General features: G+C 49.3%; 7 protein-coding genes across 7 annotated transcripts; 3 read left to right on the forward strand and 4 right to left on the reverse strand.

The window, feature by feature from the left end:
* Positions 1-749: 749 nt before the first annotated feature.
* On the reverse strand, positions 750-3324 carry FSUBG_11101 (e3 ubiquitin ligase CCNB1IP1; the record flags this gene model as incomplete). Its single annotated transcript, XM_036675749.1, has 5 exons — positions 750-1724; positions 2161-2366; positions 2416-2781; positions 2834-3195; positions 3248-3324. The coding sequence occupies 5 exons, from the start codon at positions 3322-3324 to the stop codon at positions 750-752; spliced, it is 1986 nt and encodes a 661-aa protein (XP_036533407.1).
* A 680-nt stretch (positions 3325-4004) lies between these two features.
* On the reverse strand, positions 4005-4869 carry FSUBG_11102 (lactose regulatory; the record flags this gene model as incomplete). The annotated part of the gene is made up of 3 exons (XM_036675750.1): positions 4005-4494; positions 4545-4764; positions 4821-4869. 3 exons carry the CDS (start codon positions 4867-4869, stop codon positions 4005-4007), a joined length of 759 nt encoding a protein of 252 aa, XP_036533408.1.
* Positions 4870-5397: 528 nt separating this feature from the next.
* Positions 5398-6287, forward strand: FSUBG_11103 (Hemolysin-type calcium-binding region:RTX n-terminal domain protein; the record flags this gene model as incomplete). Its single annotated transcript, XM_036675751.1, has 2 exons — positions 5398-5441; positions 5615-6287. The coding sequence occupies 2 exons, from the start codon at positions 5398-5400 to the stop codon at positions 6285-6287; spliced, it is 717 nt and encodes a 238-aa protein (XP_036533409.1).
* Positions 6288-10619: 4332 nt separating this feature from the next.
* Positions 10620-12376, reverse strand: FSUBG_11104 (amyloid beta binding 1; the record flags this gene model as incomplete). The annotated part of the gene is made up of 4 exons (XM_036675752.1): positions 10620-10975; positions 11029-11338; positions 11388-11963; positions 12017-12376. 4 exons carry the CDS (start codon positions 12374-12376, stop codon positions 10620-10622), a joined length of 1602 nt encoding a protein of 533 aa, XP_036533410.1.
* Positions 12377-14243: 1867 nt separating this feature from the next.
* FSUBG_11105 (multidrug resistance 3) lies at positions 14244-16150 on the forward strand (the record flags this gene model as incomplete). The annotated part of the gene is made up of 5 exons (XM_036675753.1): positions 14244-14404; positions 14455-14750; positions 14844-14967; positions 15020-15729; positions 15786-16150. 5 exons carry the CDS (start codon positions 14244-14246, stop codon positions 16148-16150), a joined length of 1656 nt encoding a protein of 551 aa, XP_036533411.1.
* Positions 16151-16473: 323 nt separating this feature from the next.
* On the reverse strand, positions 16474-18747 carry FSUBG_11106 (transport particle subunit trs85-2; the record flags this gene model as incomplete). The annotated part of the gene is made up of 1 exon (XM_036675754.1): positions 16474-18747. The coding sequence occupies one exon, from the start codon at positions 18745-18747 to the stop codon at positions 16474-16476; it is 2274 nt and encodes a 757-aa protein (XP_036533412.1).
* Positions 18748-19312: 565 nt separating this feature from the next.
* On the forward strand, positions 19313-20311 carry FSUBG_11107 (pre-mrna-splicing factor cwc26; the record flags this gene model as incomplete). Its single annotated transcript, XM_036675755.1, has 1 exon — positions 19313-20311. One exon carries the CDS (start codon positions 19313-19315, stop codon positions 20309-20311), a length of 999 nt encoding a protein of 332 aa, XP_036533413.1.
* Between the last annotated feature and the right edge of the window lie 162 nt (positions 20312-20473).

The following is a 20473-nucleotide window of genomic DNA, read 5'->3' on the forward strand; positions in this document are numbered from 1 at the left end:
GTCTTAATATTTTAGTAACCTTAGTAAAAAACTTACTACTATATAAAGCCTTAAAAAATATAATAAAAGCCTTTATTATAATATTTATATTTAGAGTTATAATTAAAGGACTTATAAGATTATTAGAAAGCTTAAGAAATTAGTTAATAGCTTATAGAGGGGTTATAAAAGGTTTATAAGTAAGGAAAATATATACTGCCTTTTTTATTGCTTTTTCTAACCTCCTAGGGTCCCCTGTCACAAACAGGAGGGCAGGATAAAACTTTTAGTAGGGACCTCCGTACCTAATTTAACATTTAATACCCCTGGGGGCTGTACCTTAAGGCTTACGCGGCCATGCCATCTTGACCTATAATAGCTCACCATCACGTGTAAATCTAAGAATAGGTAGGTATACCTACCCTAGATATAGAGTCATCCGCATAAGGTGAGGTCCAATACGAACATTGGCGCAAATTGATCGATCACACTCACACCCAGTCTCCTTCGATGGACCGAATGGCATCCCTCGACCATATTTTATCGTAGGAGAAATTTTCATCTATCCAAGTGTATAATCTCTATTTGCATTCGCTTATTGCAATCTATGTCCTCTCTTGCCCATGAAAGACGCCTCTATCTGTCCCAGACAACCAGATAGCTAACCACCCTGTTAGAGACGTGAAAAAAAAAAACATATACTCAATAAACAAACCCAAGCTAATCTACCTCGATATTAAGACAAATCCCTCTAAGCATAGCCCAGCTAGTTAAATATCGCTATCCTCCAGCCTCACCAACTCAGAAGTCTTGTTTTGCAATTTCATACCCATGTTGTAGTGCTCACGAATCGCAGGGTGCTTTCTTTCATACCACTGAACGCGGGCTTGTAGCCACATCATGATAGTTTGAAGTCCTTTCAATACCTGCAGTAGGGGAACAGGTTCTTGTAGAATTGGACTCCGATACTCCCATTCATGTGTCTGGCAGTACAGCTTGAAGGCAAACTCTTTCGCTACCAGGATTTGGCGCTCTAGCTCCGTTCTGATTTCTGATAGCTGTTCGCAATCTCTCCGGATCGTCTGTATGCGCGTCTCGAGATGAAGAATTTCTTTATCATCTTGGACGACATGACCTGGACCTATCCGAGGTCGAGGAATACATGGCTCATCCGATAGTATCCTTAGATCCTGCTCATATTCAACAATTCTGTTTCTCTGTGCATGAGGCGTGTCTTTATATTGGTGACCAGAGTCCTTCGCATTGTCGAGTACCGGATCAGAAACAACAATGAATTTGTCGTTTTCTCCGGGTTGATGAGAGTCATCAGTGGTAGGAACTGGACGAGAGACAGGGGCTTCATGCTGCTGCTGCTGCTGCTGCTGCGCTGACTGACCTCGCTCAATTCTCGCCCTGGAATATGTATCTGTGTTGTCACCTGGTAGCTCCGCCGGTAAAGGGGGAAACCGTTGCAGTTCCATGGCGAGACGCGATATGGTGTTTGGGGGCGAAACCATACCTTGCATCTTGGCTTGTTCAGCCAGATATTGTGCCCGTAGGTTCTGGGGTTTACCCCCAACCCTTCTCAGCTTGTGCCATTCCCTTGTTTTTTCCCTGATGCGCGCGAATATTCGCACAGGTTTACCGCCATCTCGCGAGCCCGATGGCTCAGATGACGGCAAACCCAGTGCCGATTGGGTATGCCATTTAATCTTAGCGATGAAGCTGTCTTGCATGTTAATCACCTGTTGTAAAAGTATATGATGTTAGAAACAAGTGCTGCTCCCTATGGAGAAGAGGAGATAAAGTCTAGAATGCTGCGGAAGCTGCTGCTTTTAATGTCGATGATTCCGTCATCACATACCAGAAAATGCATATATGATTTCTCAACGGTCACTGTGTTCCCATCAATGCAATAACTGAATAGATCATCTATCAATTTGAACAAAGCGCCAGATAGGAACACTATTGAGTACATGAAAAGCAAAATCACTATTGAATTTCCCTTCCTTTGTTCTGAAACATCAAGTACTACCGCCAATGCCGGTCTTGAGAACAAAGCGACAGAAGATAGCGCAATAAACTGGATGCACTGAAGGCGATCACTTGCTTATTGTCCTACCAATTTCATAGATGCCTCGAGGGCATATCCAATGCTGGTGGGTTATTCGCTTGGCTGACTTTGATGCCGGATGTTAGTCCAACACCTGCCAGGCTACCCCGATGATGACTGAAGCCTGGAGCAAACGCGATTGTAGACTGCCTTGTACCGCCAAAACTAGGAATTGGGGTTCCTGCGAGAGTTGGCAATGTTGTCGTTTGATGCACGGATGTTGTGTTGATGCCAGATCGGCGGAGGCCACCAACAGGTGCTTCTGATGTATCGCCTGCCATACGTCAGCAAGTACCGTATGTTGGTGGAATGGAAATGCTCACGATGGGATGACCCTCCCAGTCGTGGCCAATGGTTTCCTTCTCTTGTTATATTTGTATAGTTTCGTGAGAGGCCGGTATTCAGTCCCGAGATATCAATGCGATGACTCTGGCTAAAGGCTGGCGGAGGGATACTTTCAGCATGGCTTTGTGTAGGCAAGTGAACTTCATATCCTGAGTCCATCTGGGTTGTTTGTAAGGTTGAGTCAACAGCATCCGATGCTGCCCTCTGAATCTGACCAAGCTCAGCCTTCCTCTTGACTTTTTCGTAGAGTTCTTGTAACTGCTGGACCTTACGACTTTTGTCTTTGTAAGCCCGGGAGATTTCTTCATTCTTGCGCCGCAGAGCATCCTGATCTGCTGCTAGACCTGCGCTGTGTCAGCTGAATAGGTGCAAATTTGGGAGAAGTAGAGCACTAACTTGACAACTTGTGGTGAAGACCCTCGATCTCCGAGTTAGCATCGTTTACGGTCTTCTCGAGGCGGACACTGAGACTTGAGTACTTTTCGGTCAGGGTTTTGTATAAATACTGCTGGTAATAGATGTCTTGGGTGGTCTGGTAAGCCCAGAAGCTGAGAGCCCGGCCGGCACATTCCATGATAACGTTGGGGCTCAGTCCGCTTAGGACACTGGTCTTGTAGTCTTCACTTGGATTCAGGTTCGTAATCACGGCGTCGTCCGGATTGGTTAGTTGCGAGTGGCAGGCAGGGCATGTATTGCGACGACCAGCTTCCTGTCCGTTGACGCCGAGTCGCTGGGCGCAATCCATGCAGAAGATATGGCTATTGATTTTGATGTCAGAGGATCGCTGGTTTCTGAATGTCATATGCTTACCTGCATGTCGTCACAAGTGCACGTTCGCTCAGCTCTCTTCGACATTTGAGGTTATTGCATGTGAGTGCGTGCTCCATGCCTGCTCCTCTGTGATTCTGCGCCCGCGTCACGGAAATGAATCGTGTCCAAGAATGGTTGTTCTCTGATGGAAGGGGATGGTTTGCGGTTCGTCTGTCTTGAGGATTGGACTGGCATGCGGTTTACCAGCAGACCTGGGAAGGAAGAGCACCGCGGTGATGCCTTCCAGATATGGAATTCAAGTTTGCTTACCTGTAGGTACTACCTTATAGGTAGGTACCTTACCTTACCTTACTATAGGTAGTACCTTACCTCACCTCACCTAAAGGGATACCTAGTAGGTACACTTCAAATCACCCCGACAATGGATTGGAGAAAAGCCGACACAGAGGCAATGTCTAAGCCAAGGGACCTTGAGTACCTTAGGTATTAAGGTAAGGTACTCAAACATCAAGATATATGTATGTGTTGGTATAAAGATACTACCTAAGGGAGGCAAAGTAAAGTAGCTACCTACCTTAGTACCTTAGGTACTAGTCATACGGACGATAGTAGTTACCTAAAGTAAAGCGAAGCAACGTAAAGCAAGTAAAGGGTCGTGACCTCGTTTCATTGTCGTAAGCTGTGATCCGGCCAAGGAGACGACCTGCGTCCCCGGGGGGTGGGTGCATGATACCCCTCTACCCACTCAGAGTCGGGAATCGCATGTAAAAATACATCAAGAAAGGTTACATTTTCGTCATCTCATTTCAAGTGAGCCGTAGATTCCACGCTCATCCTCGTACATTGAGTGTTGCATCGGAGTGACCAAGTCATGGCCATATGGCTGACCCTCCATCATAGATGGCACAGGCACTGAGCTCCATTGCCGTGAGCTATAGTCCCACCAGGTTTGTTGTGTGAGATAGCCGGATCCATCATTGGTTTCAAGCTGTTCGGTGGGCATCTCAAATTCGAGCTCTCCGATGAGCGAGTCGAGGTCAGCCTCGAGAGAAGACTGAAGTTCGAGGAGGGAGTCTGATGGTACCAGAGATGTGTCTGGCTTGGGAAATGATGACTCGAGAGGTGGTGATGGAAGAGGATCTCCAATTGGACATTGCGATTGAGCCAGGAGGCTGATAAGTTCCTGTTTGTCCATGGTCCGGAGGGCAGAAACGTCATGGTTTGGGTAAAGGCGCCGAAGCACTGACCGACACTCCTCGAGAGATTGTGCCAAGCTATCCAGAGCCCTGGTGGACGGTTAGCCGAAGAGGTCTTTAGTTCTTGACATGCCACTTACTTTCTGGATGGAATCATTCGCTGGCGATGTTTATCGTAAGAGCAGCTCTTTGGAGCTCGGCTAGTGATGCATTGGCCGCACGGCAGCTTGCCGTCGCAGCGGATCTTTCTTCGCTTGCACTCGGTACAGGCATGAGGAGTTGTTATGCGCCGGGTGCCGGCGACCCTAGGTCTTGCACTGCTGGAAGCAGCGGGCTGCTTTTTGGGAATGATGCCCTGAACTTTGATGCTGTTAGGACATGAAGACGACAATGACGATGAGTTGAGATTGACTTACAGGTGTGAAAGGAGCCACCAGCGGCAACCTTGGTACTTGAGGGAGACATGTTAGGTAACAAGGAGTTGACAGCGCTAGTCAGGAAGATAATCCTATTGTGCAAGCCACGAAGAGAAAGGGCCCCCAAACTTTGATCTGTGTAAGGCTGGACACCACACTTATTAAGTAGTGCTGTTAGTGAAGCAGGTCTGCCAAGGACTTTAGAGTAGCGGCGACGATGTTACGGTCGAGCCGGCGCCACCCCTAGCAGATAATGCGGAGAAGGACGCTGCTAGAAGTACGGGAATGGATCGTGGGGAACAGGAGAACAGGGTCCTCATTCGTGGGATGATGCAAGTCCTTGAAATGGACGCATGAAGAGGGACGATCCAGAGCGTATGGGGTAGCGTAGCATAGCACGACACGACACGACACAACACTACACTACACTACACTACGGATACGCAGCAGACGACTGGTTTTGCCCGGCGAGATGAGAGGGGGGCGGCTATGACATTTGACTATGCCCAAGTAATGGGACGTGAAATTAAAAGCAGGTTAAACTCAGGGTCCTGCTTGTTGAAAATTGTCTTCGGGCATGGCGACCCATTTGGAAATGCCTGCAGAGGAGATTTGCTCAGAGTAGGACGAGACAGGACGTGATCTGCTGGGCCGCCTCCACGACAGATCAGTTTCTGCGCGTCATTTCGTGTATTGTACCCGAGGTTAATTAGACGCTTCTGCATTGCATCGAGACTGGTGAGAGACAGCACCGGCAATATCTGTATCCGTACGAATACACGAATACCCTCAAGGTGTCATACCAACAATAGCAATGAGGTAGGGCAGGGCAGAGCAGAGCAGAGCAGAGCAGAGCAGAGCAGAGCAGAGCAGAGCAGAGCAGAGCAGAGCAGAGCAGAGCAGAGCAGAGCAGAGCAGAGCAGAGCAGAGCAGAGCAGAGCAGAGCAGAGCAGAGCAGAGCAGAGCAGAGCAGAGCAGAGCAGAGCAGAGCAGAGCAGAGCAGAGCAGAGCAGAGCAGAGCAGAGCAGAGCAGAGCAGAGCAGAGCAGAGCAGAGCAGAGCAGAGCAGAGCAGAGCAGAGCAGAGCAGAGCAGAGCAGAGCAGAGCAGAGCAGAGCAGAGCAGAGCAGAGCAGAGCAGAGCAGAGCAGAGCAGAGCAGAGCAGAGCAGAGCAGAGCAGAGCAGAGCAGAGCAGAGCAGAGCAGAGCAGAGCAGAGCAGAGCAGAGCAGAGCAGAGCAGAGCAGAGCAGAGCAGAGCAGAGCAGAGCAGAGCAGAGCAGAGCAGAGCAGAGCAGAGCAGAGCAGAGCAGAGCAGAGCAGAGCAGAGCAGAGCAGAGCAGAGCAGAGCAGAGCAGAGCAGAGCAGAGCAGAGCAGAGCAGAGCAGAGCAGAGCAGAGCAGAGCAGAGCAGAGCAGAGCAGAGCAGAGCAGAGCAGAGCAGAGCAGGGCAAGCAAGGCATGGTGATGTGAGGTGACGATTCAGGAGTATCTGCAGTTCCATCGTCGAGTCCAGCCCAGCCGAGCCCAACGCTATCCCCTCACCATTGCAAGCCAAATCCAACCCAACCCAGCCCTTAATGACGGGCATATTGGCTTGGGCGGCCCGAAGCATTCACGGCAGTCGACTGATGGCTGCAACGGAGGAGGAGTATGTATGTACTAACTAGTTAGCAGAGTCCAAGCTTGTAAGCAAGATCTCCATTCTCCAAGAGGCCTCGGCGTTGCGGTAGGTCCCTTATTCCCGAAGAGTAACAGTAGCATCGCCTCGCCTCGCCTCGCCTCGCATCCATCACACGTCGCTCCCTCATCATGCTTCTTCAACATACATACATACATCGGCTGCCCCTTGCAAGTGCAAGTGCAAGTGCAAGTCCAAGCCCGAGACCGAGTCGATACATGGAGAAGTGATGGGGATGGGATGACTGTGGTGGCTTAATGCGACAGGCAACAGGGCAGTAAAAGGCCACGAGATGAAGGGGCCAGATAGATGCATGCATCCAAGTGTGCATGTAGTTCGAGCCGCCGATTGCTGCCCTATCACGTTTATCCATGCCCTGGCCCCCTGGTCGGTTTGTATTTATCCAGGAACCACATCCCAAGCTTCCTATTTCGGACTTGGTAATTTTATGGTTAAGTTAACAAGTTACGGGGAATTCCTGGGGAAGAGACTCAATCGATGAACCAACATTCACTGAACGATCTGCCCTGACTGTACAATTGAGGCGTACGTACAGTAAGGTACCTACGTGCTGGGTTGACAAGCGAGATCGTGTACTACATAGAGTGGATTACATGTTGGCTCGTATATGTAAGAGATCTAGATATATCTGTACCTACTTATCTACATATCTGCCAGATCGGCCGTCAATCCTTGAGCTCTCACAACACGGCACAATAGAAAAATGCGAATAGATAAATAAACAAACAACAAATAATGATAAAATCAAATGCAATTCCGCTCTCCCTGACTAATTTTCCGTCAGGCGCTATATCATGCAGGTATTCATCCGATGTTACCACTCGCCTCCCCATTGACCTTAGTCTTGCCTTAGTAATTAACCACATCACACATCACCTTGCTTTTACCAACTAACTAGAACGAACAAAAGCGCGCACTTCACGCACACACACAGGCACAAGCAAAGCAAAGCAAGGCAAATCAAGCAATGCAAGCGATTCGTTCACATGGACAACCTCCGAGGATGGGACACCAACTTCCCCAAGGCACCGAGTACAGAATGCACGCACTCTCGTCAAAAATGAGCCTCGCATCGCGCGTGTGATCATTAATCGACCCATCGGAGACTTCTTTCATACCACTCACAGAACTCTGGTTAATACTCCCTCTACCAAGGGTCTGGGATCCTCGGCCCGTTTCTCTGAATCCCCTCCAGCTCCACGACTTCTACCCCGGGTTTTCCCCTCCAAGCCCTCCAACTGTTTCGGACCCTGGTTACCTTTCAGGGAAGGTGACCGTGATCCGGCTGGATAATAGTCCTGATACCGAACTCCGTGTCCACTGCTCGTCACGCTCAGAGGGAGACCCGCTCATTGCTCTCTTCAGTTTACAAAGACCTGGGGTCCCCGGCGCCAAGATTCATCCACTGCAGAATGAGCCGGCCTGATTTACCGACCATGTTCCCACGTGAGTTGGCTATCGGAACACTCTGGCAGGCCCTCGCCCGCTGTCCTCAGCCTCGGCGCGCGATATGGCCGCCTCTGCCCCTCCGGCCGGATGGGTCTGACTGTAACGAGCCATTCCAAACAGCTTCGTGATTCTACTCTCATCTAATTCATCGATCTGTACGGATACGTCTGTCTGTCTGTCTGTATGCATGCGCTGGACACTTCAAAGCCACGCCCGAGATTCTAGGTCGAGCGGCCAGCCGGAGCGTAAACCCGTGGTTGCCATCATGCCCGGATTCAACACCGGACATTGTCTCTATCAAGAATAAACTCAACCCAGAACTAACCCTCCATCAGCAGCTCAACACCCTATTCTTTGCTTCTCGCTGACGTTTTGCATGAATATTGAATACTCTGATGCCATGAGCACTTTGACTTTGGCAACACTCGACAAGCTCCGGACACTGACTGTAGCTCTGCTTCATGCCTCTCTCGCCGGAACAGGATTTTCGTGTTTAACCTTGGAAAAGTCCTCGGAAATCTCGGGTTCTCCGTCACACCAGATATTAGAATCTTGAAGAAAGAACCTCATTCTGTCCTCTGATAGGCACGTTGTTAACATCCGGTCACGGTCCTTTTGCATGTCCGTCGATCATAATACTCGTAGAATGCTGAGAGCCCCTGTAGTATCCCCAGTAACAGTGAAGAAAACAGTATAGTGGCACTTGTATACCCCATATGTGACTCGATCTGATAACATGTTATGGCAGCACCCCTCAAATCCGGCACTGGAGACCCCATGAGCTTGCACTCGTTCAGACTAGTAGCCGCCGAAATTCGGTGCCAAGTGTAGACTAGCAGAGACGGCCCAAAATATTGCCGAAGATTTAATTCGATTTCGCCTAATATCCCGTGGTTCATGTACAGATGTGACCGGAGGTCACCAAACCTACAGTTTGACGAGGCCATCATATACATCAAATATAGCTTAGCCGAGTGATGGCTGGAGACAGTGCTCCTTGCGAGATCCACAGCAGATCCGGCGCGTTAGGTAAACTTCGTTATTAGCCATGAGTCTAATGATATTATCGTTATCCTGGTAATAAACCTCCGGACGTATTATAGGGGCAGTGCTGGACAGCCGACCTGCTTCATAGGAATACAGGCCGCCACCAATACACGCAACAAACTTGGACATGAAGTCTTTGTTACACTCTTGGCCTCAATTGCTGCTACTCGGGTATGCAGGTTATGCGTACCTTACAGCGGAGGCCAGACAGCACTAGGCTTGAAGAACTTGGCAGTCGATGTAGAGGCGGTGGCGATGTCCAGCAAGAGCAGAAGCTTTGCTGAAAGAAGACGTCGTATTGCCATAAAGCGGTGAGTGGTAAATCATTCCGTGATCCGCCCTTGATACGACTGTTGATCAACTTGATACGTGGTAGAGCGCTTGCCACCTGACGTCCGGGGTAAAAGAAACACTCCCTGCCAATCCACCTCCATTGAAGCTCCCGCCCTCTTCGCTAAAGCTGAGCAATAAGAGGACTTACTGGTAGCCCTATGAGACTAGCAAACTAGGTTGTACCTTGATGATTGCGGTCGTTTCTAGAGAGTTCCCGTCAAAGTTCTCACAGCCTCCACATCGGCAACAAGAGCGTCGATCCAAAGACAAATGCGACCCAGGCAACCCTGCTAGCGTATATAGGTATCTCGGGAAGATGCGAGAGAGAGTTTTCGGCAGGAAGAGGCTTTTAGCAATTGGCAATACTCAGCAAGGATAACTGACGGTGGAGGACTTGATCAGTTTTGCTGGGGCAAGGAGCTCGTGGCAGGCGAACTCAAAAACAGCGCTCATTCGTTGCCCACAATATACCTTGCCAGAATATAGGTAGCTAGAATTTAGTATAGTTATCTTACGACGGCAAAAAGGAACATAATTCCTCACCGGTTCCTGGCCTGATATCGAGATGGCATGTTTGATGCCAGGAATGTCGATGGCCCCCGCAACCCACAACTATTACCGAATGAGGCCTTGTTTATACGTGCTCATGATTTCAGGAGACTGCGGAAACGCAGTCTTTCGATGAAACGTGACTAGTTCTCATAGAGGGACTGTCTTAGTCAAGCAACATGACCTGCTCATATACCAGGAACATCGGGAGACGTCCCGGATGCTTCATTGTATAGAACATGCAAGGCGAAGTGGCCATAACCAGCACCATCACCATATTGACCACATACGGCCACAGGTAGTGGAAAATACGGGATCCCGTCCGCTCTCCCATAGTCAAGCCACTAACCGGCGGATTAGTAGTTGGGTCGGTGATGACCAGCGAATCCCCGCTGTTGTATGTTTTTTTTGCTGGATGTGTGTACCACTCTCATTGTCTTGGACTTCTTGCTTCGGATGGGAAGTACCGTCTTTTGCTCACGGCTGGGGCGAGCACGTGGCCGATGATTGCGGTTGGGGTTGAGTGAGAATTGCGATGTGGAAACCGAAACCTGTTGTCATTCAGAAGATAGCGTCAGGAGACCCTGCCACGTTGAGCTACTCCACGATGCTTTCAAAGTCGTTCGATGCGATGTTTTCTATTGTAAATCCTTCTATCCAGTCATTAATCGTGACATTACTCCGTTTCCATCTTTCCCATGAGTACCTCCAAGGGCTGATATTCTTTACAGGCGGAGGACTTGACAGCGGCTGTCGATACCGTCGAAGATACAAGTATTGTCGATGGGCACATATTGCTTGGTGATGATCTTGATCATCTCTTGAGCGACCATGCCGCCGGTGAGGGCTGATATGTTGTGAAGCTCGCCGCCGGCCGCGCGCTCGACCTCTTGGGCAGTCTTCTTGTATCGTTCGTTTTCCGTGGCCTTCGGTGCGGCCTTGCCAATGAAACCCATAATCTCATTTGCAGAAGCAGTCTTGGTATTTGATGTTGCTAATAGGGCGAGGTACAGTGGGACTAGGGATAGAGGCATCTCAGGCCCAGCAAAGGCTGACATCTCGTCGTTTGCTAGCTCTTGTTCTGTACGCTATATGTTATTGAAAGTCCTTCTGACCAGAAAGAGCTGCACTTACCGACAAGCTTATCGAGACTGGTAGTCGTGTCTCTAGGGGCATTAATGAGCTTGATAAAAGAAGCATTCTTGCAAAAGAGCTCCACCTGCTCGGGATCCACGTCCTGACCGCCAGGAAGACTTCGGGCGGTTTCCAGAACTTGAGCAACATCCTGGCGAGCCCGTTCTTTGTAGATGTTTTGTAGCTTGATGTACACATTGGATTGAGCCTTCATGTCAGGCAGTCCTCCAGGGACAGGTAAACGGCCATGTTCGTCATAGAATCTTTTCACAGCCTCTGTGGTGACCCAGAAACCCGACGTGATCTCCTCCTGGCAAAGGTTAGCGATCAAGACAAGATTGATTGCGCTTTGTTCTTACAGGGTCTTGGTGGACATGGTCAAAGACTTGTCGAAGAGAACTAGGAAGGGAGGGCTTTACGACGTGTTTCATCACAGCAGCTATAGCCTCTTCAAAATTCTCTTCACCTCCCTCAGGGTTGTCTGTCCTCATGGCTTCCGAGACAGTTTTGCGGAATATGGTCTTGTCGACGTAGCTGGTGGGGTAAGCGCCGCCATGAGCTTGTTTCCATTGCTCTAGATAATGAAGGAGAATGACGACCATAGGCAAGTGGCCATGCTCATGGCTATCGAGGTTGTCTATGTTTTCAGTCATGCTCTGGGAAAACTCAAGGAGTTCGGGCCAAGGGGCTAGAAGTCGCAGATCTGTAGTGGCGGTCTCATCGGGATGGGTGTCAACGATAGGAAATGTGCCAGGTAATGTGGTCTTGAAGTAGGAGTAGTATCCAACAGAATGAACTGCAATTGTAGGAATTTTATGTTGGTGAGAATAATCCCGAATTAGCTGAACCTGATCTTGAGGCAAAGGAAGAGCATATAAGATCATGGTGAACGTTGGCGAGCTACTGAGAAAGTGATCTAGGTGGAAAGATTCATCCTGAGGTATGTCAGTGGGAAGGCCATTACGGCTGGGCAGATCGAACGACATACCTGGGTTTTAGGATACCATTCACCCTGTACTTCAGGGTTAAGTTCCAATAGAAAGTTGGTGCAAGCTTCAGCTCTAGACTTGCCCAGCCAGCTATCATCTACGAAGAAATTAACACCCAAATCTTGATGAGTTACAGCATTCTGGTCGGCAATGGTGAAACGGCCAATACCTGGCAGAACAAGATTCTTGAGAGTCTCAACGCCGACGGTACCAGCACCGGAGTTGACGAGGAGAATATTGGCTGACTCAAGAGCAGCCTGACCCGAGGCAGCCCAAAGTCGGAGTTGGCGGTCGTATTTCCGCTCCTTCTCTGATGGACCTTGAAGTACCGGAGGGGTCTGGATCATGACATCGGCCATATTGAGGTCCGCTGCTGGTGAACGAGAGTGTATTTGCACTTGTACGTGACTGTGGCTGTCTAGGTAATGATGCGATGTGGCACCGCGTAGCTTGTTCTGTAGGGAGTCAAACAGCGAGCAGACGGACTTCGGATAAACGAGCGTTGCGAGACCGCAGATAAGATGTGAGAGACTGCTAGTAGTAGTATAGACGATATTGATGAAGCGCTCGAGTGGAGTGGGTGAAGACGGCCGAAACTGCGCTACGTCACGATTGGGTGGAGTCCCTAGTCGGGGTGGTTGAAGCTCGTGATTGGATTATCTTTGTCAGAGCTGTTGAAATGGGACCAGCTCTTGCCTTGTGATGGCCTTTGGAGGAATCGGATCGATGTGACGTACGAGAAAGAAATAGGACGAGTAGGTAAGTAGGTAGGTAGGTAGAGTTGTTGATTTAAATAAAAACATTTTGAATTTTAGGTTGTATTAGTCTGCGGGCAATGTCGAAAGTATATCATGGCTTTTCACCGAACTTGAAGGGTACAGCTCAGGACACGAAAGTAAAAGTACCAGGCCAGCCATTCTTTACACGCAATTTGACGTTGGTAAATCTTGTTGTGTACTCTGCGATGCTGGCCACTAGGTAAACTACCCAAGGTACTTACTTATTAAACTGAGTGAAGAGAGTAAAAGATATAATTAGTTCAGGTTTAGCTCTATGTCAGTACCCAAGGTATCTAGGTAGTAGTAATGAGGTAGTGCAGGATCCTTCAGCAAAGAGATGGAGTCATTGCAAAGCCCAGGGCACTACTCCGTACCTTAGGTAGGATGAGACGCTTACCTTCTGAATGGGCCTTATAACTTTTCACGATGAAACGGAATTCCGTGCTGAAATTCACCGGTCGCTCCCAACACTACCTACCTAAGTAGATATACAGTGGAAGAAAGATGCTTGATTCGCTGATAAAAACTCCGAGATCGACACTTGCAGCCAAACAAGCATTTGTCTACACGACCGGACTTTTAGATTCTACCTATAGTACCTAGGTACCTAACAAACAGCTTTTTCAATACACTAGGTACCTAGGTAGAGAGCCGCACGCAAGGTACTAACCTAACTTACCCAGGAGGTAACTAGCGGTTTGCTCATTTCTCTTCAAGCTTCAGGATTGGCTTCCATTCTTCGAATTGATTCCCCATTGACGCCTAGCGCTGGCCTTGGCCTTAAAGATCTTCAATCCCTACCTAATCCATCAAACACCTAGAGATGACACCTCAGGATCTGCCAATCATTCTTCGAGACCATCTTAAGCGAGTGCGAGAGTGGACCCTCCATCACTCCACTTCAACGTCCTCAAGCTGACTGCTTCACTAAGATAGCTCGGACTCGCAGTCGGAAAGTCATGTTGGTCCCCAATTCTCGTTTTAGTGATTCTCATAGGATGTCTCGCAAATATTTGGCCGGGGTGATTATATGTGAGAGATGCATCATCGTCAGCGGAATGCCTACATCCAGATCTCTGGGACCACTTTCTTGCAGCTGTCTTCCTGATCATATAAGGGACCGAAACCCTTGATCACCTCGTTTTAGTAGAACCACAATACCAAGCCTGGTCGAGGCAAACGAAGCATCGAAACAAAGACCTGTTAATTACTCGTACCTGCTGCTTATTGTTTGGTGATCGAGGGTCCCCACACGCCAGTGATTCAGCCAAACCTGCTCGCAGTGCAATACTGCCTCCAGATTTTGAGGCTTCTACCAGGATCAAAACTATCAAACTCCCACAGTCAACTGACTGACTGCCTTGCTTCATTTCACCGCTTTTTGCAATCTTCTTGGAATAACCCACAGGAATATTATCGTCTTTCTCACCCCCTTCACATACTCACCATGGATGCAAAAGTAAATACTGTGGATACGCGCACCCAGGACGATGGCAAACCAGAAACCATCTCTGGCTCCCAAACAGACCAATCACTTCCCGCTTCAGACTCCGACGAAACTGAAGCCCCTGGAATACCACTTGCTCGTTTTTGGGGCCTTTGTGTTGGGTACGTCCCATCATCTCTTGTAGCTACCCGCTGCTAACACATACTCCAAGAGTCCTTCTAGGCCTGTTCCTGTCTATGGTCGACACCTCTATCGTTGCAACAAGTCTACACAGTATCGGTGTCGACTTCGAGGTCCTCGAGGACGTCAACTGGGTGGCTCTTGCATACACTCTTGCATATCTCGGATGCGCCATCGTCTTCGCGCGTATATCCGATATTGTTGGACGTCGGGATGCCTTTATCGCAGCCTATATAATCTTCTTCGTATTTTCTCTTGCCTGTGGTTTTGCACAGAGTATTAACCAACTCATCGCCTTTCGTGCTCTACAGGGCATCGGAGGTTCAGGTATGCTCTACTGAACCGTCATGTTCGCCAGATCGTTAACAGAGTCAGGACTGTACTCTCTCACGATGATCATGCTGCCTGAAATCAGCCCAGATAATATGAAGCAGCACATAGCGGCTCTGGTGGGCTTGGTCATAACCATGTCAGGTGTCCTTGGCCCTGTTCTGGGTGGCATCTTGACACACTATGCTTCATGGAGATGGGTATTTTGGATCGAGTATTGCTCCGCCTTGAGATATATGCTTTATAATGTAGCTAACAACTTGTAGTGGCCCTGTTGGTTTCGTATCTCTAGTCATATTTATCTTAACTTGGCCCAAGCCGGAATACCTACCATCACAAGAACGACGTGCTTGGAAAGAACTTGACTTTCTTGGATCCCTCCTTGTTATTGCTGCTGCAGTTTTGGTCGTTTTCTCGTTTCAAAATGCTGGCACAGAAAGATCTAACCATGGATGGAAAACTTCCATTTTCATTGCGCCACTGATCTGTGGCCTGCTTGCGTGCGGTCTACTCATTGCGTGGCAGATCTTCATTCAGCATCGATGGCACGATCGGTTTGCTCCCGCATTCCCAATCAACATCTTTAGCAATAGGATATACTCTACTGCCGTTGCCAACACCCTCCTCAACGGCTTTCCTTACTTGTTGCTAATCTATGCCATCCCCCTGCGCTTCCAAGTTGTTAGTGGCAAGTCTGCTCTCATCTCGGGAGTCATGTTGCTTCCAATGTTGGGGACAGCCGCCATTGGCAGTCTTTTAGCAGGCAAAATTAACGCCACCAAGAACTACACTTTTGAGTCATTGGTACTTGGCTCAGGTGTAATGACGATCGGCTGCGGTTTGCTCACGTCGCTATCACATGAGCCCAACGATGCAAAACTTCTTGGTTACATGACATTTTGTGGGCTTGGCTTTGGCTTAACCGTCGCGTCTTCGACAATGCTATCAACTGTAGAGGTACCCATTAGGGATTACGGTAGGCATCACAGCTTGGGTCGTGGAAGAAGACTGTTGCTAACGATACACCATTAGCTCCCGCACAGGGCATTCTCTCTCAAGTTCGGCTCTTGGGTGGTAGCTTGGGCATCGCAGCATCATCGGCCTTGCTGAACGAGAAAAGCTCAAAGTATCTTTCGGGCGTTCTTACGGCCTATGAGCAAGCAACAATTGGTGGCTCTAACACACATCTCACTAGTGAACAGTGGTCAGCTGTCCGCTACACCTACGCTGATGCATTTCAGGTAGAGATGAAGATAGCGACAGTAGTTGCAGCTTGTTCAGTCATATCCGCGTTTGGCGCCTTTCGAAAGGGGCGCCTTTTGATAGCCGAGCAACGAAAGATAATTGTCAGAGAAGAGCAAGACCGCCGACGTGCACAAACGGCACAGGCTGTGTAGAACAACCTCGGCTCATATATTTACACAGGATATCACACCACACGTAGGGTTGCACCTCGGTGTTACAGTCTTTTGACTCAAGTATCTTCAGTGTTGTATTGTAAATCAATTGGGGTCCAGAACTTCTTGTTGTTAAATATTATTTATTCCCTGTCTCCCAACTAAGGGTCACTTTAGCCTGCTAAAGTGACACGCCTTATTTCTGCACTTATAACCATGGGGAAGCATGAGCTGCACACCACTGGAGCCGCCACCACAGAAGAAAGAATTATACAATGCATCATACTGAAAGGAAGCATCTGAGTCGTTGGTCGTTATATTATCTATGTGCCACCATCCATGCTACTACCTTCCTCCTTCGTTGTATCCCGATACATGTCCACCGCTGCTGTACTTGGTCTCCTCGGCTTCATATCATTGAGGGCCTCACTCTCCTCATCAATATCGTCATCGTCATCCCCCTCGCCTTCGTTGTCCGACACGTCTGGCGACTCTGCAAGACTGTGCTGCAGCGATGCCATGAAGTCACCTGCTGCCTCAAACTTGGTGATCCCCTCCTTATGGGTCAAAGTCGAGTACATCCTCTGGGCCTCGTCAAGACATCGCCTCGCCTGGATGTGCTTGGACTGCTGAAGCCACGCATCTGCACTGAGTACGCTCCAAGTTGCTGATTTTCGACGGCGCGAGCCCCAGTGCCAACTGCCGACCCCCTCTTTAGAACCATAGCAAATAGCGAGTCGTTCCTTTATTAATGCATCACCCACGCTGCCAGAGATCTTAGACTCAAGAAGCCTCACGCCCCAGCGGCCTGCATCATCAATATTGGTCCCGCCCCGTAAACGCAATAGCTCTAAACCCAGGAGCAAGCTTCGCAGTGCTCCGTAGGGGGCACTGCACCGGGTGTTGTAGGAGTAAAACGCAGCCTCCAACATTTGATCTATTGTCTCGGCGCGATTCTTCGATGACATCTGTTGTGGAAGAAGCAAAAGACTGAGCGCAGCCATCTCATTGGCAGCGGCGTGATGTTTCCAGGCCTTGGAATCGCTAAAATCGGATCTCAAAAGATCATATGTTGAATGCGCCAGTTTCCAATCCCTCAACATAAAGGCGTAGTCTGCCAATTTTCGCATAATAGCCTCAGGGGCTTCTGACCCATAAAACCCAGCAGCATTGTAGTTGTCTCTTGCGTTGCTTGTGCCTGTGGAATTCCTGGAGCTGCCGGTGAACGCCCACTTCCTGGATAAATTCATAAAGCGACCCGTGAGACCTCTTCGGCGAGAAGCAACTTGATCATTCCACAACGACACATTTCGTTCCATGGTAGGGATGACAGACATGGTCACCATCTCACGCACAAACGTACGAATGGCAGTAGCATCAGATTCAAATATGTAGCGTGTTGGGTCCTCAAAGTCCTCGTCGTCTTCACTCCTTCGGATATCTTCCAGTTCCTCCTGCGCTGACATCCAGTCGCTACGGGGAAGCGGAATACTGTCGTCGTCTGTCTCGGCACTCTGGCTGCTTCGCAGTCGAAGAAGATGACAATGGGGTCCCATATTTCGTTTCATCTGTTCAAACAGCCCCATAGATCTTGTTATGTCGTCCTTCTCTTCATCGTGGACTAGCACATAGTATCGAATAAATTCACTGTCTACCCAAGGCGGAAGTTTTTGATTCCCTTCCTTTGTCTCTGTATAGAGTTTCTTTAGCTCTTCAAGAGGATTCGGATTCCGTGAGCTAATGGCAACAACACATGCCACAGGATGTGAAAAGGTTTCATGAGGTGAAATAGGAAGGCCAGATAGCAACCGTCGCAAATAAAGAGCGTAATATGGTGATGTCTCTTCTGAGCCCGTGCCTGGGCCCGCAAACAAGCCATGCTGGGGTAGCGTAGCGAACGAGTCCTCTGCATAGGACAAATGGCTATTGACTACAGCTTCCGCGTCCATGAGAAACTGCTTGCCCCTGGATGTGCTCGCTTGGCTGCCATTCTGACCTGGCGAGGATGCAGGATTCCTGAAGCCCGACACTGTGGGGTCCGGGTGTTCAATATTGTCACCGAATCTCGTAAACCTGATAGAGAAGCCTTCTGTAGCTTTGCTCATTCCGTTGCTGTCCCTGATCGTAACTTTGCCTGGTACGTCTTCACCAAAGGGTCGAAGTAATTCCCAGAGACCATTTCGAAAGCCCTTCTCGTCCATCAAAGTATCTGTATCATGGGAAGAGTAAATCGAGACATGAGGCACGAACGCCCGGAGGATGAGGTTCAAAGGCTCGGATCCATCGCCCCCGGTCTCAGGTGGTGGGCGGCTTGGTCGGGCATCGAAGACGGTATGGGACAGAACTCGAGAGGGCGATCCTCGGCCGGCTGGGGATATTGAGCGTGACCCAGGGGGAGAGAGAGTCGAGGCATACAAGGAAGCAGCCGACGGGTTGGAACGACGAAAGGCTAGGTTGGTTTCCGATTGCGATAATGGTAGTGACTCTAATACAGGTGTGGAGTGTCGCGACTTTGAAAGCTTCATAGCAGACGCAGCTGCGGGCAACGCCTGGAGCGGTTCCGTCGGCGGAGTTGCATTCTCGGCAGATTGTGGCATGAAGGCGATGGCGAGCAACAGCTTGCGGCTTGCGGCTTGTGGTGATGATGTCGGACGGGGTCGTAATAGTAGGGGTCCTATCCGTAGGATATAGGTATAATATAGGCCTAGGCTTCGGAGGATTATGAGGCGTAAGAAGGTGAGGGTGAACGGCGAATAGTATAGGCCACAACTCGGCTCGGCATGATCCTGTCACTGAAGTAAATAGGACATTAGGTGAATAGGTATAGGTAGGTAGGTGGCTAATCAGCGCCTTGGAACGAGGAACTTTGATCTTAAATTATTAAGTAGTTAGCAACAAAGGTTGGGCGACCATGTGAAAACTTGGGATATGCTGGCGGTACGTATCCTTACCTCATGGTGGATGGATGCGCCCAGACCGGGACAGCCAGGGACAGCGGATAACGGAACGTTGAGCTCTCCACTCCACTGTAATTGCTCTACCGAGGCGAGAGCCGCAATATGGGATAGCTGCATATCTATACAGGAACATTCAAGGTTCCTAGCTCTGAAGGCAAGCTCTCTCGCTCTACCTTCAACGCAGCCCTTTACCATCAAAAACAACATGCCTTCAGACTTATCAGCATATCTCGCTTCTAAGTACTTGGTAGCCGACCCAAAACCTGCGAAGAAACGGAAACGGAAGCGCGACGCCGACATCAACAATGGCCTTCTTATTACAGACGATGATGATTCAGGCTGGGGCAACACCAATACGCAGCAGGATGACGAGGGAGTAGATGCTCCGGTCACAGTATCGGGGCGATCTGCTGAGTTTCGAAAAACTAAGAAGAGCAATTGGAAGTCAGTTGGAGGCGACGTTACATCAAAAGATGATTCGGCTGCGGCTGCAGACGCGATTCTAGCATCAGCCGCAGCGGAGCAAAACGTAGCTCGCGATGAAGACGAGGACATGCCTATCATTGAAGATGACGGATCAGCTGTGAAGATGAGCGACGGAACACATGCAGGACTGCAAAGCGCAGCAACTGTTTCAGCGCAACTTAAACGGCGGCAAAAAGAAGAGCGTGAAGAGTTCGAACGGCACCGCACATCAAAGGAGGAAGAAACAATATATCGAGACGCCACAGGCCGAAGAATCGACATATCAATGAAGCGCGCCGAAGCACGACGTGCGGCTGCTGAGGCCGCTGCTGATGCGGAGGACAAGGAACGCCTGGCCAAAGAAGCTCTCAAGGGTGACATACAACTTGAGGAGGCTCGTAAGCGTCGAGAGAAGCTACAAGATGCCAAGCTCATGTCATTCGCGCGTACAGCCGATGACGAAGAAATGAATCAGGAACTGAAAGAACAGGAGCGCTGGAACGATCCTATGATGCAGTTCATGGCCGAGAAGAAGCAACCTGGCACAGGACAGGGCAAAAGGTCAAAACGCAAGCCAGTTTACGCTGGCGCAGCGCCGCCAAATCGGTACGCAATCAAACCAGGCTATCGCTGGGATGGTGTCGATCGTGGCAATGGCTTTGAAGCTGAGAGGTTCAAGGCACTGAACCGCAGAGAACGGAACAAGGGACTTGAGTACTCTTGGCAAATGGACGAATGAAAGTGTAGAGTTTGATGCAGATATTCTATTATATACCCATTTTAAGCGCTAAACCAATTGACCTTGTCCTCCATAAGTACTAATCTGAATGTCAAGATGTATCCTGTTGTTGGATTCCGGAATACGTCTGGTTCGGGGTGTGTTAACAAAGAAGTCGCAAGG

This window comes from Fusarium subglutinans (assembly GCF_013396075.1).
Source record: "Fusarium subglutinans strain NRRL 66333 chromosome Unknown NRRL66333_c0000203, whole genome shotgun sequence".
In the NCBI taxonomy this organism is placed as follows: Eukaryota; Fungi; Ascomycota; class Sordariomycetes; order Hypocreales; family Nectriaceae; genus Fusarium; species Fusarium subglutinans.